The sequence below is a fragment of the Lissotriton helveticus genome, chromosome 4_1 (genome assembly GCF_964261635.1).
Source record: "Lissotriton helveticus chromosome 4_1, aLisHel1.1, whole genome shotgun sequence".
NCBI classification, from domain to species: domain Eukaryota; kingdom Metazoa; phylum Chordata; class Amphibia; order Caudata; family Salamandridae; genus Lissotriton; species Lissotriton helveticus.
In genome coordinates this window covers 1,661,871,759-1,661,885,954 of record NC_136063.1, presented here as the reverse complement: position 1 = coordinate 1,661,885,954, position 14,196 = coordinate 1,661,871,759, and the positions used below count along the sequence as shown (strand labels likewise).

Below are 14,196 nucleotides of genomic sequence, written 5' to 3'. Positions count from 1 at the left end.
CAGATGCCTGTATTGTAAAAACAAAAGTACCAGAATTTTCCCTACCACAAAATGCAAAAACTTTATCAGAATTTGATTCAGACTTAATTTACTTATCCACTCGATTGCATAATATTCAGTCAGTGTCGTGTATAATATAAGCTAAGGATGCACTGTACACAAGGCAGCTGTTGTGGCTTTATCAATGTTTGTTAATATTTGATGTTGTTTAAAAAAAAATTCAGCAAACCATGATTTCCAGTATTGTCTCTGCCAAACTCCTGGCAATATTCAAATGTCATGCTGTCCAGAATACTGGAATTATTGGTGAACCATGCTGGACGAAAAGGCCCAGGAATGCACCCAGAGACTTTAAAAGTGTTGATTTTTTCTGTGAGCTCTATATGATAACATTGTTCAATGTCTACAGGAGAAAAGAAAAGAGCAACAGATTTGATGGATTAAATGGTGTTGGGCCCTCTCTCACATTATTTGGGCCTAGTAAAAAAACTTGGTGGTCAGAAGTGAAGTATAAAATAAAAGGTTTCCATCGAATATCATCTAGAGAGATCTGAGCTTTTGCACTTCAACAATTATGTATCAATGTTATATTAAATGCAGTGCTTTTGAAATTTTCTCGAAAACAATTTAAAATATACTGCGAGTAGATAGGAAAAACATTTCATATTTTGAATAATCATCTCAGGTTTCTGTTTTTAGTTTGTTTTGCATGCAATCTAAGAAACAAAAAGACATGGAAAAAGGAAATACAACGAGTGTCGATCACTTCATTCTTATTGGGTTTACTGTAAGCAGAGTACTACAAATATTACTATTCTTTGTCGTATATACCATCTATATCATAACAATCCTTACAAACGTCCTGATAATAGCCATCATCAGGAGTACACCTTCTCTGCACAAACCCATGTATATATTCATTGGAACCTTTTCTTTTTTGGAATTATGGTACCCTTCAGCCACAGTCCCCAAATTTCTTTCAAACCTACTCACAGGGAGCAAATCAATATCTTTCCATGGATGCATTGCGCAATGTTATTTCCATTTCTCTTTTGGAGCTACTGAAAGTTATCTCCTGGTATCCATGGCCTTTGATCGCTATATAGCTATCTGCTATCCTCTGCGTTATATGCTCATCATGAACCATAAACGATGCACTTATCTTGCTGTGGGTTCTTGGGTGTGCGGCTTCTTGACTTTCATTGTAACACTCTTTAACATTTCAAGACTACACTTCTGTGGTCCTAACAAAATCAACCACTACTATTGTGACTTTGCTCCATTGATGATGCTCTCCTGTACAGATATCCAAACTGCCGAGCTAGATTTCTTTATGGTGGTTACTGTTGGATTATTAGGCTGCTTGATAGTGGTTTTAGTATCCTATGTATGGATCATTTCAGCTATCATAAGAATGTCCAGAAGCACAGGGAGGACGAAGGCCTTTTCCACATGTGCCTCCCATCTCGCTGTAATAACTTTATTCTATGGGACTTCCATTTATATGTTTGTTAAGCCAACAGGGAGACGTTCTTTACATACCAACAAAGTTGTTTCTTTCTTCCCGTCCATTGTGACACCACTGCTAAATCCTATCATTTACACCCTAAGAAACAAGGAGATAATGAACCCCTTGAGAAAAGCTACAAAGGGTGTGGAAATATTAAAGCAATGCAACTGTTTAGGTGTTACACAGAAAAATTAAGAAATTAAAATTTCTAAGGACCTGATTCACAAAGGTACATTTTGCGTAAATGTACAATTTTGTGTAAATTTACAAATGTTTTGTTTTGCTATTCACAAACTTTGAATTAATAGTAATTTTATGACTGCAGGGCAGAGAACTCCACCTGTAAAAAGATAGGTACGTCCTATCTAATTATGTGCAGAGTTCTCCGTCCAGTTTGCAGAGTCTTTGCACTCATAAACTTACAATTAACTTGGAGTTTGTAAATAACAAACAAAATAGTAAACTCATAAAAAAGTGTAAGTTTACCCTTGTGAATCAGGCATTCAGGAGCTTATTTAGGAGCTCTCTGCGCCACTTTTGTGGTGATCTGGCGGGCCAGATTGCTAAATCATATCTATGAGGTCACGCAAAGTCACTATGCACGGCTTTGGATGACCTCATAGATATTGAGTAAGACAAGCCAGTGCGTTGCCTTACTCTGCACTCAGGAGGTGTCCCATTGGCGTTGCAGTGGGTTTTCCCGTGGAACACCCATGAATGTTGACCCTGCTCCAGAGTTACAAGATCATGTAAACCAAAGGAAGCGCCAAATCCTTACACCTCCCGAGGTTAAGCGAAGCGGGGAGAAATTTCATTCTTTATCCTTGTTATTTCCTCTTTCTATGTATGCTGTACTCTGCAGCACACATAGAAAGAGGAAAAACCCTCTTAGGATTGTTTTTGTGCAGGAAGGTTTATTTCTGAGCTGGCCTATGCTAAAATCCCATAAATGAGGGCCTCAGTGTTCAACTATTTAGAAAACAGGATGTAAGTTCACAAAGGAAGGTAACTTATTCAAGGTTCTGCCTCAATATGTTTTCATATCTTTATATGTTTTGGCTAAGATAAATAATTTACATACATGAAGAAGAAGACAATCATGTTCCAAATCATATCCTGGTATTCAGCTCTTAAACATGAAAATGCAAAATTAAGTTGCTCAAGTGTGTAAGAAAGGGGTCTTTTGGCAAATCCTATAACACTAGCAACCTGTGAAATCTTATATGAATCAAAGGAGAATATCTTATTGGGAGCTTGGTATAGCTGACATTGGAAAATCCTTAACTGCATTATTCACCAAGAGGTGTCTCAGAAGAATTTAATAACATTTGACTTTTAACAATAGAAAAAATATACATGAACGAGATACCACCAAGAAAAGCAAGGCCAATTTACAACAGTTTTAACCAGGTGTCAATATTATTAGGGTGCTGCAAAATCATCTGTGGATTGACGTAGTAGTTCTTGGTGTATCACTTGTTAAATGAAATATAACAGCAAAACAAAAAAATGCAAAAATTATTGGCAGGCAGAGAATGTAATCAAATGTGTCCAGAACTGATATGGACTCTAACGAATTGCGTTCTACATGACAAAAATCAAGGTAAAATGAAGTAGTTTGTGCAATCAAGAATTGACCAATTCTTATTTCGACCCCTTTAAACACTGTAACTTAAGCAGGTTCTTCATCGGGGAAAGTTCAATGACAAGTAAGGGTGGCATCCTGAAAAGGCAAAACAATTGTTCATCAGGACTTGAATTTATTGAAAAAATAGTCTTGAAGGAAAGGGTTATTAACATGCATGTCATTTGGTATGGATGGAAGAAAAGAAAAGTATAATCTGGGGAAAAATAAAATCAAATGTAAATAGAAATTACATTCCCATTCACAGTAAAACAAAATTGTGAAAAAAGTTAACACATCAGTGGTTAAATGGAATAATCTTACCTTCAATTAACTGGTTCCCCCAGCGGATTTACAAACAGAAATATATCCCCAAACTCTCTTCAAGTCTCACCAAAGAAAAGGAAAGGCCCATTGGCAGTATTGTTCAGGTCACATATAAAGACTCACTAGGTAGTACAGGAGGACTCTGCAGAGCAATAGATACTGACAATTGATGTCAAGGTGTCTGTGCATGTCAGTTAAGGACTTGTGGGCATATTATCAAGGCCGGCGTTAAAACTATTGCCGCTTTAGCGGCAGGAAACTGCCTCTAAAGCGGCAATTATGGGCTTGATAATATGCCCTTGTGAATTCCCATAGAAACCCATGTTCTGGTGTGAACATGGGCTTCTATGGGAATTCACAAGGGCATATTATCAAGCCCATTATCGCCCCTTTAGCTGCAGTTACCTGCCGCTAAAGTGGCGATACATTTAACGGCATTCTTCATAATATGCTCCTTGGATCTTTAAAAAAGGATGTGTCCATCAGACACAGGAGCTGTTATCCTTCAGTATCCAGGAATCAAGTGCAAGCACCTACATCCAAAGGTTTTCCACTTGCTTGCTACCCCTCTCTAGTACAGCAGCAGAATGACATCTAACAGGAATGATCTAACTCCTCTCAAATGACACATTTTTTTTATAATGTTTCCGACAAAGACACAACACAGCTTAATGGCATGTTTATACATAGAAAGGCAGAGCTACAATATTACTTGCACATTAAGCCAAGAAAAGCGAATAATTCCCCAAATCAGCTAATAAAAAGGATTTTATATGGACATTAATACTGTGCACTTGGAAAATAAACAAGTGAGACTTTACACACTGGACGTTTGTTGGACATTCATAACTGCGACATAGCAACAGAGTTCTTAGCACATTACCCCGCTAAGGAAGCTAGTAAAGTATTCCTTTAAATGTACAGATTTTCTGAACTGCAAATGAAACCAAATGCTTGTGCACTTTTACTAATGTTATGCATTATTTTTCTGAAATTAACTTCTCACAATCATTCCACTGATAACAGAATATTATCACATCACCAAACTATTACAGCAATCATTCTTGATCTTGAAGGATTTCCCCTCACCAATGCTCCCAGGTGTTCGTAGACCTCCACTTTTTTCTCATCAAGAGCAACGTCTTCCTTCATTACTCATTGCATGGTCTTCTTCTTGGAGTTACATCTAAAACCCCTAGCAAAAACGAATCCACTAAAGTTAAACATTTAAAAAACACTCATTAGAACTATAAATAATATTGTTATTAAAGCAGCAATCTTTACTAATAAATCCTGTTGTGTCCTGCTAATCCATAAAGCTATCTTCTCCCAGATTCTAGGCGCTCATAATGGGTGAATCTCATTCACAATGTTAGTCGTGTTATCAACATAATTATTGTTAAACATAGCATCTTTTGGCGGGTTTTTCCCTGACTTTTTGCTCTCTGCATTTCTGTTTTTTGCTTTTGCTGGCTTTTGGAAGTGGCAGCTGCCAAGTACAGAGGGTGTTGGGGCAAGGGGGTGTGGTAGGGGACACACAAAAAATAAATAAATAAATAAAACACTTACCTTGAGGCACGATGCGATGTCCTCCTCCACCGGTTGTCTCTCAGCCAACTCCCCTAACCAATCCTGGTGCTGCTCTCACAACCATGAGAGTAGCGCCAGAATTGGTTGTAACAGCCTCACCCAGCACTCTCGAGAGCACTGGAGGCCTGCGCTTTCTCTAACCAGACAGCTGGGTTAGAGAAGTTTAAGATGTGCATGTCTGGCTGGCCGTAGCAAGATGGCCTCCTAAAGAGACATGCACATTTTAAAACGCACAGCTCCCTGCTGCCACTTGGCAGCACTGGCCTGCGCCATCCTGTCATTCAGTTCAGGATGGGTACGTTGCTGAAAATTAGAATGATAATAAATAAACTTTATTACCATTTTATTTTTCATCTCTGGTCTGTGGGATGACGCTCCCTTGCTCAAATGTACGTTCAGCCTCTGGCTTTATGATTCTAAGCACTTTACCACTGCTGACCAGTGCTAAAGTGCAAGTGGTCTTATCTAAAATGTGGTGATATTGGTTTATCCATGATTGGTATATTTTGTTCAGTTTATAAGTCCCTAGTAAAGTGGCATACCATACACCCAGGGCCTGTCAACCAAATAAAACGTAATCGCCTACCGTGAGTGAGGCAATTAACTGTGCTAAAAGACCTAGTGCGATTGAGGCAAAACACTGCAGTAAGTTTCGTCAGTCTTTTAGTGTCTGCCTCAAGTTGTGATATCAGGCCTCCTCAACTATTTGTTTGGCCTTGCAGTGTTCTTCTCTCCCAACATTCTCAATTCAGTGTATTCTGGACAGTGAAACTGGGAAAGGTCTAGTCGCTAGGAGTGGGACTGCCATTGAAATTGTGGAAGGACTTCAACTTTGGCAAGCAACGGGGAACAGAATAAAAAAGGGATTTTAGTTTTTCAGATTCTTCAATTTTGAAACTTGCTGGAGGAGACTCATCAGAGTACTACAGTGACAGTTACTTTCGAGTGTTCCTTAAATACAGTATTATATTAGCAACTATACTTAACTTTTGGTAATTTGCAAACTTTATGTATTTTTTGCGAGCAGGTGAGACAACGGGGACAACTTTGTTTATTTCAATGTATTAGTTTGAGTGCAGCGAGACTATGGTGACAACTTTATTTGTTTTCATTTAATATTTTGAGTGTACACAATGTCACACAATGTATTAGTTCTGCCAATGTTTTTACCTAATCCAAGTGATCCTGTGAATACATTGGAGGAGTGGATTGATGGACATGAAAGAATGGCTGATAACATGAAGCAAGCTATGTTATTGTATTATTTAGGCGAAGAGGGTTTAAGAATTTATCGCACTCTCACTGATATTTCCAATCAGGAAGATGGTGGTAGTTTGTCATTGTATGCTAAGACCATAAAACAGTCGGACTTGCATTTTGGTAACAAAACAAATGTTATTTTCGACCGTTATATATTTTTTTCTCGCATACAGGCAAGCAATGAAAAGATTGATTAATTCTTAACCGGTCTCAGAGCATTAATAGTGAAGTGTGCATTCAGGATGAATATATATCAACTCATGATGCATACTTCTAACCCTGCCATTTAAAATAACAATTGTGGAGTGTACGCAATCCTACTTTATTGGAGGCACTCTATATTGCTAGAGGTGAAGAATTTACTAATAAATATGTAACGGTTGTTAAACAGGATTAAACAAAAGACGAGAAATACCCTGAAGGGCAACACATTTGCATAGTCAAGGGTAAGGTGAAAGCAGAAGGACAGCATAGCAAAACAGCAGAGAAAACTAAAGGAAAATATCAAAGTGGGGAAAAGAAGTTCATTTATGAAATGTGGAGTATGGGTCACTGGGCAAATGATAAGTCATCTTCTGCACGTTATGTTACATGTTACATGAGTGAAATGCAAATGATCAAATGAAGTGTATTATTGATGTTGATGGAGATGAATGTGATGAACAAGTAGTCTTGTCAGTCATCGATTATGATAAAGAGAAACACTTGAGGGTATGGGACCGTAAGTGTGTTATTAAAATTGATGGGCATCCTTTCCATATGTTGATGGACTCTGAAGCTCAATATATTCATTTCAGAGGAAGATTTTAGGAAATGTGAGATTGTAATGCCAAGCAATTGTGCAAACCAGAAGTAAAAAGTAAATCATATAATGGTGAATGTTTAGAAATGTTGGGATTTTTTATTGGTAAAATTGCGTATAAGGAAAAAAATACTCAGGAAGTGTGTATGTTGCAAAGAGAGGGACACCCTTATTTGGTCTGATTCACCAAACTGCTATGGGAATGCAATTAAATCCAGGTGCCAAGGAACAGGTGGCTCTAGTGGGGGCTACTATAATAGATGAAAGCATAGTACAAATGTTTCCAGAGATATTTTCTGAGAAATTAGGGAAGTTAAAAGGTTTTAAGCATCAAATTGTACTACGTCGAGGTTGTCAACTTAAGGTTCGTAAGGCACATAGTTTACTATTGGCTGTGAGGGAGGTTGTCAAAACTGAAATTGCCAAATTGATTAATGCAGATATTATTGAAGAAAATGAATAATCCATGGGTGGTGCCCATTGTAGTAGTCCGAAAACCTGATCAATCCATGAGAATATGCATTGATTTGTGATTTGAGAGATTTGAAAAATGCTATATGGATTGAAAGACACCTTTTGCCAAACATCAATGAGATGATGCCCACTATTGGAAAGAATAATTGGTTTTCCTCAATTGACCTATCATCTGCTTGCCATCAAATTTAATTGCATAGGGACTCCAAACACACCTTTAGGGACATATTGTTTTAAGCCTATGCCATTTGGGTTAGCCTCTGCCGCCTCCGTGTTTCAGAGGTTAATGCTAAAAATGTTAGGAAATATGAAGGGAGTATGTTATTTTCAGGATGACATATTGATATGTGGTAAGGATGAGAAAGATCATGATGAAAAATTGAAGAATGTTTTGGAAAAATTACAAAGCAGTGGTCTCACAGTGAAAGCAGAAAAAGGCTAAATTAAGGTCCATAGTGTAACTTATTTTGGACACACTATTGATGTCAATACGGTAAGAACTAATGATAAACTGGGAGATAGTATTGTTATAAATATAGTATGTAGCACCAAGGATCATGTGAAGTCATTTTTAGGTGTAATTGAATTTTACGCCAAATTTGTAGAAGGTTGTCGTAAGGAACTTGACATCAAGGGCCAGATGTAGGAGCCCTAATACCGGTCGGAAACGACCGATTTCGTCCGTTTCCGAGCGGTATTGGGGTTTTCAGATGTAGGGGGCTGAAAATTACAGAATCGGTATATTTACGATTCGGTAAAATTACCGATTCGGTAAATTACCGAATCGGTAAATATACCGATTCTGTAATTCCAAATGTAGGTGGCACAGTTTACAGTGCCACAGGCCCTTAAGAGTCGGTATTTTACCACACAATCCTATTGTGTGGTAAAATACTGAATTCAGGTGTGCATGCACATCTGTGCAATGTGACACACAGACATGCCCTTAGGGCATGTCTGTGTGCCACATGTCACACAAGCCTGTACTTGGGGTGCTAGAGGGTGTCAAAGTGACACCCCCTGCACCCTTGCAGGATTCGGTATTTCCCATTGATTCCTATGGCCTTCAAAGCCCATAGGAATCAATGGGAAATACCGATTCTGTATTTACAGAATCGGTAAATACCGAATGTTATAGATTCGGTAATTCTGAATTTAAAATTACCTAGATCTGCCTCCTTCCTATTTACCTACTCTTAAATACCGAATCGGTAAAATTCGGTATTTAAGAGTAGGTAAATCGGAATTACCTACATCTAGCCCCAAGTTGGAAATACCAAACACCTCATTCATGTAGTTTTGTAATGTCTTGTAAGACTCTGCTTTCCACTGATGCCAGTACATATGGGTTAGGAGCAGTTCTTACACAAATTCAGGAAGGTGAATAGACTGTAATAACGTATGCTTCTTGCACATTATCTGAAATGGAACAATGCTACTCTGTGATCAAAAGGGAAGCATTCGCTTTTTTTAGGCTGCCAGACACTTTATAACTTACTTATGGGGCATACCTTTTGTGATCAAAATGGATCATAAGCCATTAATAAATGTTTATTAACAAAGGCTCGAGAATATTGTCACCTAGAATTGCAAGATGGCTGGCCAATCTGGAAGAATTTAATTTTGTGAGGCAATTTGTTCCATGATGAAAAAAATGTTTTAGCTGATGCTCTAACTAGGAGCAAAGTTGTGGTGGAGGCAGACAACGTTTCTGGGGACATATAGCAAGAATTTGGTTGGGTTGCATATTTGGAATGTTTTAATGAAGAATTGATCACAATTAAAGAATTGTTAGGTGTGGTTAAAGAAGATGCAGAATTGGTGATGTTTGCCAAGTGTGTTAAGGAAGGCTGGTCTGATGTTACAGTCATGAAAGTGTATGTACAAGTTAAAGATGAGTTGAATATGGATGAATGGGGTGTCAGGAGAGGTAGCAAACTCAGTCCTCCCATGGTATTGAGGAGAATAATTGTAAATGGTGGCCACCATGCTCATCTGGGAAGGAGCAAGTCAAAAGGAGGTTGACAGAATTGATCTGGTGGTCAATGATGGGCAGGGTTGTGGAGGACGTAGTTAAAGAATGTACTCTATGTGGAAAGAGTGATGTTAGATCTGGGGGTCTCTAGTTGGCAGAGTTAGGTACCACTGTCCAAATAGGGGCCCTTGCTTCTAGTCAGGGTAAGGAGGGTACACTCTTTAGATAACCCCTGCTCACCCCCTTGGTCGCTTGGCACGAGCAGTCAGGCTTATCAAAGGCAATGTGTAAAGTATTTGTACCAACACTCAGAGTAACACATTGAAAACACCACAAATGGACTCCACAACAGTTTAGAAAAATAAAGATATTTAATCTAAACTACACAAGACCAAAACGACAAAAATCCAACATACACAGTTCAAGAATATGGTTTTAAAAGAGTTCTTAATGTTGCGTTAAAATAATCCACAGTTGCGTCAAAATAATCCACAGTTGCGTCACGTTTTAGCCAATAGTACCTTTAAATGCGAAACAAGTTCCAAGTGAAAGATGTAGCGATGAAAAGCAAGCGATGCGTCACTCCTGAGACCCTGGGGAGGCAATGCGACAACCCCGCTGGATGCAGCGGGCGTGTTGCGGTGACTCCAGTCCGTATGGGGAGGGAAGCGATACCTTGCGTGGGTTCCGGTGCACAGGTTTCGGTGGAAGCGGCTCGCAAAAGGTACGATGCGACGATCTTCGGGGCGGCGACGATCTCCGGTGCGTTGACGATGCGCGGCTCAGCGGCAATCTTCTACTCCCGCAGCCCCTCGATGTGATGGTTCTGTGACGACTCTTGCAGCGACGTGATGCGGTCAGCAAGCAAGCGGTGCGACGATCTCACCCAGTGACGACAGGTTCTGCGACGATACTCGCAGCAATGATATTCTTCCCGCACTGGACAGGTGCGTCCCGCAAGCGAAGGATGCGATGACTCTGGCAGCGGCAACAGGCGCTGCGACGATCTCGGCCTTCGCGGCTGCGGGAATTTCCTCGCACTGACAGGGATGCACTCCGCAAGCGAGAGATGCGTGAAAACTTGGAGAAAGTTCCTAAAATCTTGGTTTCCAGCTTCCCAACATAGGTACAACTTCCAGAGGCACCACAACTGGCCCAAGCACTCTAGGAAGGACAGAACTCTCTCAGTAGAGTTCAGGGAAGCTGGGGGTGAAGTCTTTTTGTTTCTGGGACTTCTTAACAGGGAACCAGCTCTTCTTCAGGCCCTTGGAGACTCCTTCAAGCAAGGGGACACAGCACAAAGCAAAGTCCTTCCCCTCTCCTTGGCAGCACATCAACTGCTGGTCAGTCCACAGCATACAGCAGGACAGTCTTCCTTCTTCAGTCTTCTAGCTTTCTCCTTGGCAGAGGTTCCTTCTTGATTCCAGGATGATCTAATTTTCTGTAGTCTGGGGTCCTATACTTATACCCTTATAAGTCTTTGTTCCCTTTGTGCAGGATGGCTCTGAGCCCGATCTGAACCAGTTCTGGGTGTTCCTGGTGCACTTTGTTTTCCTGGCTTCTCCTTTCCTTTCAGAATGATGGGCCGGGTCATTAGCCGCCCAGCAGGAGGTGGAGCCAGCATTGTGGAAGGCAGGCACAGCCCTATTCAGGCCCAAGTGCTATCCCCTCCCACCACTCAAGATGCAGATGCAGTCATTCAGTCTAGGGCTGACTCATCCAGCCTCCTGGGGGCTCCCCAGCCCCTGTCACTCACAAACCAGACTTGTCAATTCACAAACAGGCCATGTCACACAGAAAGGTCAGACAAGAGAACAGCCACTTTCTAAAAGTGCTGTTCTCAAACACAGAATTTAAAAACAACCTTTCCTAAAAGATGTGTTATTAAATTATGAGTTCAGGGATACTAGACTTTTATGTCCTATCTTGCTCCTATGGGAAGATATGCTGGTAGCCACTGTAGCCAGCATTCCCCATGATAGCCTATGGGGCAAGTTGGCCTTACAATAGTGAAAAACCGAAAATGGCTGTAATTCACTACCAGAGCATGTCACCTGCACTAGTCCATGCTCTACCTTTCACATACACTGCACCCTGTCCAGGGGGGTACCTTGGGCCTTCCATAGGGGCGACCAATGTGTACAGAAAGGGAAGGGTTAGGCCTGGTCAGTGGGGACACTAGTCAGGTGGACATGGCAGTACACAGACTGCACACAGGCACTGTGGTGGCAGGCCTGAGACACCATTTTAGGGCTACTCATGTGGGTGGCACAATCAGTGCTGCAGGCCCACTAGTACCATTTGAATCACCGGCCCTGGCACCCAGTGCACTTTACTAGGGACTTGTTGGTGATACAAATATGCCAATCATGGATAACCAATTACAGTAACAATTTATACAGGGAGCACTTTCACTTTGACACTGATCAGCAGTGGCAAAGTGCCCAAAGCATCTAAACCAGCAAAAACAAAATCCAGCACAGAGTCAAAAATACAGGAGGTAGAGGCAAAAAGACAGGGGAAACCACACCAAAGATGCCAGGTCTAACAAGTGACAACATTTTAAAAACTAACACACAACTGCTTCAACCTGTTAGTTATCCTGATGGTCCCTGATTGAAGGTTGCCATTGATAATATGTTTCCTTTTGGCATTATGGGACATCGCAACAGGTTTGTGTTAGTCATGGTATACTAATATTCAAAGTGGTTTGCAACTGAATTCATGAGTGAAGCGACATGTAAAAATGTAATACAATTAATAGAGAAATTATTCATTAAAGAAGGTTATCCACCATATGTTTTTTCATTGCAAGTTTGTCTACGCTTTCTGGAAACAAGTGTGGTCCCAAATTAATGCCATCTTTAGCTCTACACATGCTCTCTCTATATCCCATATCTTTTTAGGAACTTTATTCCCTATTTGGGCAGGCTATATATCTGAGATTCGAATTATAGATTTAGTATTGGCAGTGGCCTTTCAACAAATCACCAAAAATTGGAAGGATTTTACTAAACTATCTTATTAGGCATGGTGGTATGCTGTATGCTATAATCACAAGTTGGATACGTCTTTTGTGTATCCATTACATATGGCGACAAACAGTTTACATTTGTGGGTACCTGTTACGACATTTATTGACATGAGCACTAATCGCTCTCTGTTGCTTACTCCTTGCCAGCAAGAAGTGCCTAAACCTCCATGACTCCCCGTACGTTGCTATTTTGTAATTTATTCTAATTTGTATTTTATAATGCTAATTAATGTACAACATCGCGTTCTGTTTCTTTGTCAACAGATATTTCCCATATTATTGCATTAATATTTGTATATATTATTATAAACTGTATTCCACTTAAGTTTTTTTACCCCTATTCATTTGACATTGATCCTTTCTATGTAACTCTGTTTTACTGAATATTTCTCTGTTTTTCTTTTTTACGTTACTGTATTCCTTCAACTTAATAAACTTATTTTTAAACTAAAAAGAAGGTTATCCAGAAGAAATTACATTAGACAATGATCCACAATTCTGTTCCCAGGATATGGAAACTTTTTTATGCCACAGGAACAGTTGTCATTGCAAAACAGCAGTATACCATGCCAGGGCCAATGGTCTTGTTGAAAGGGTCAATAGGTTTGTGAAGGAAAGCACTCAATTGGCAGTGGCATTTGGGAGAAATGTTATCAATCGTGTAAACAAAATGTTATGGTTATACAGAACTAGTATTCACTGTCCCACAGGTTTATCTCTGTTTGAACTATTGAGAAAGAGGAAACAAAAATTGTCTGTTGCTTTTGGTTACAAGACAAGAGGTATTGAGGTTGATGAGAAGTCATTGCAGAAGAAGGTTAGTGAAATGAAATAATATCGTATTTTGTATAGTCGTTTGATAGTTTGTATTTATATTTATATGGTGGTAATATTTTCTCCTTTATAAAGGTTACTGTAAGTGAGGACATATGTTATGTTTGAAAACATTACAAGAATGGCTCAGGTAATAATGTGAGTGGAGTCAGTGTTGTGTAAAGGAATGTAGAATGCAGAACACTGGTGATGTTGTGTTTGAAGAAAGAAGAGGAGTTGGAGCTGAGCAGGGAACTTAACCTGCTCAGGGAAGTTGTGGAATAAAGATTACATTTATTAACACACAAACAGGCTCCAATCTGTGTGTCTACTCACTACAGTGACCAAACTAGGGGATCTGCTTGAGCTGTCCAACTTGCAGCAGGACAGAGGTCTCTCCAGGGAGGATTCTGCAAGGCGCAGAAGGAGTGCCCTAATTTTGTGGGTCTTCGGCAGCAGCTTGAGACCCAGGCAGCAGGCGATGCCTCAGAGCATGGCATAGGGGCCTTACTTTCAGAGCTAAACAAAGAGGGTTTGTATGAACCTTTAGCCTTTATTAGTAGAAGGTTACATCCCTAGGAACAGAGGTGGAGTGCAATAGAAAGGAGGCATTGTCTGTGGTCCGGGGACTGAAGAAGCTAAGACCCTACTGGTTTGGGACACACAGGCCACTTAGATGGTTAATTCTGATGGGGGTGAGAATCCTAAACTGTTGAGGTGGTCAATTTCCCTACAGAGGATGGACTTTACAGTGGAACACTAACTTGGAATAGAACACACAATTGCT

General features: G+C 40.1%; 1 protein-coding gene across 1 annotated transcript; it reads left to right on the top strand.

The window, feature by feature from the left end:
- Positions 1-733: 733 nt before the first annotated feature.
- LOC144828194 (olfactory receptor 6F1-like) lies at positions 734-1,705 on the top strand. The gene has a single exon (XM_078686287.1). It carries the CDS (start codon positions 734-736, stop codon positions 1,703-1,705), a length of 972 nt encoding a protein of 323 aa, XP_078542413.1.
- Positions 1,706-14,196: the final 12,491 nt, after the last annotated feature.

Excerpts from the sequence above, each read along its gene's own strand:
- LOC144828194 (XM_078686287.1), top strand. The coding sequence starts at position 734 with ATGGAAAAAGGAAATACAACGAGTGTCGATCACTTCATTCTTATTGGG.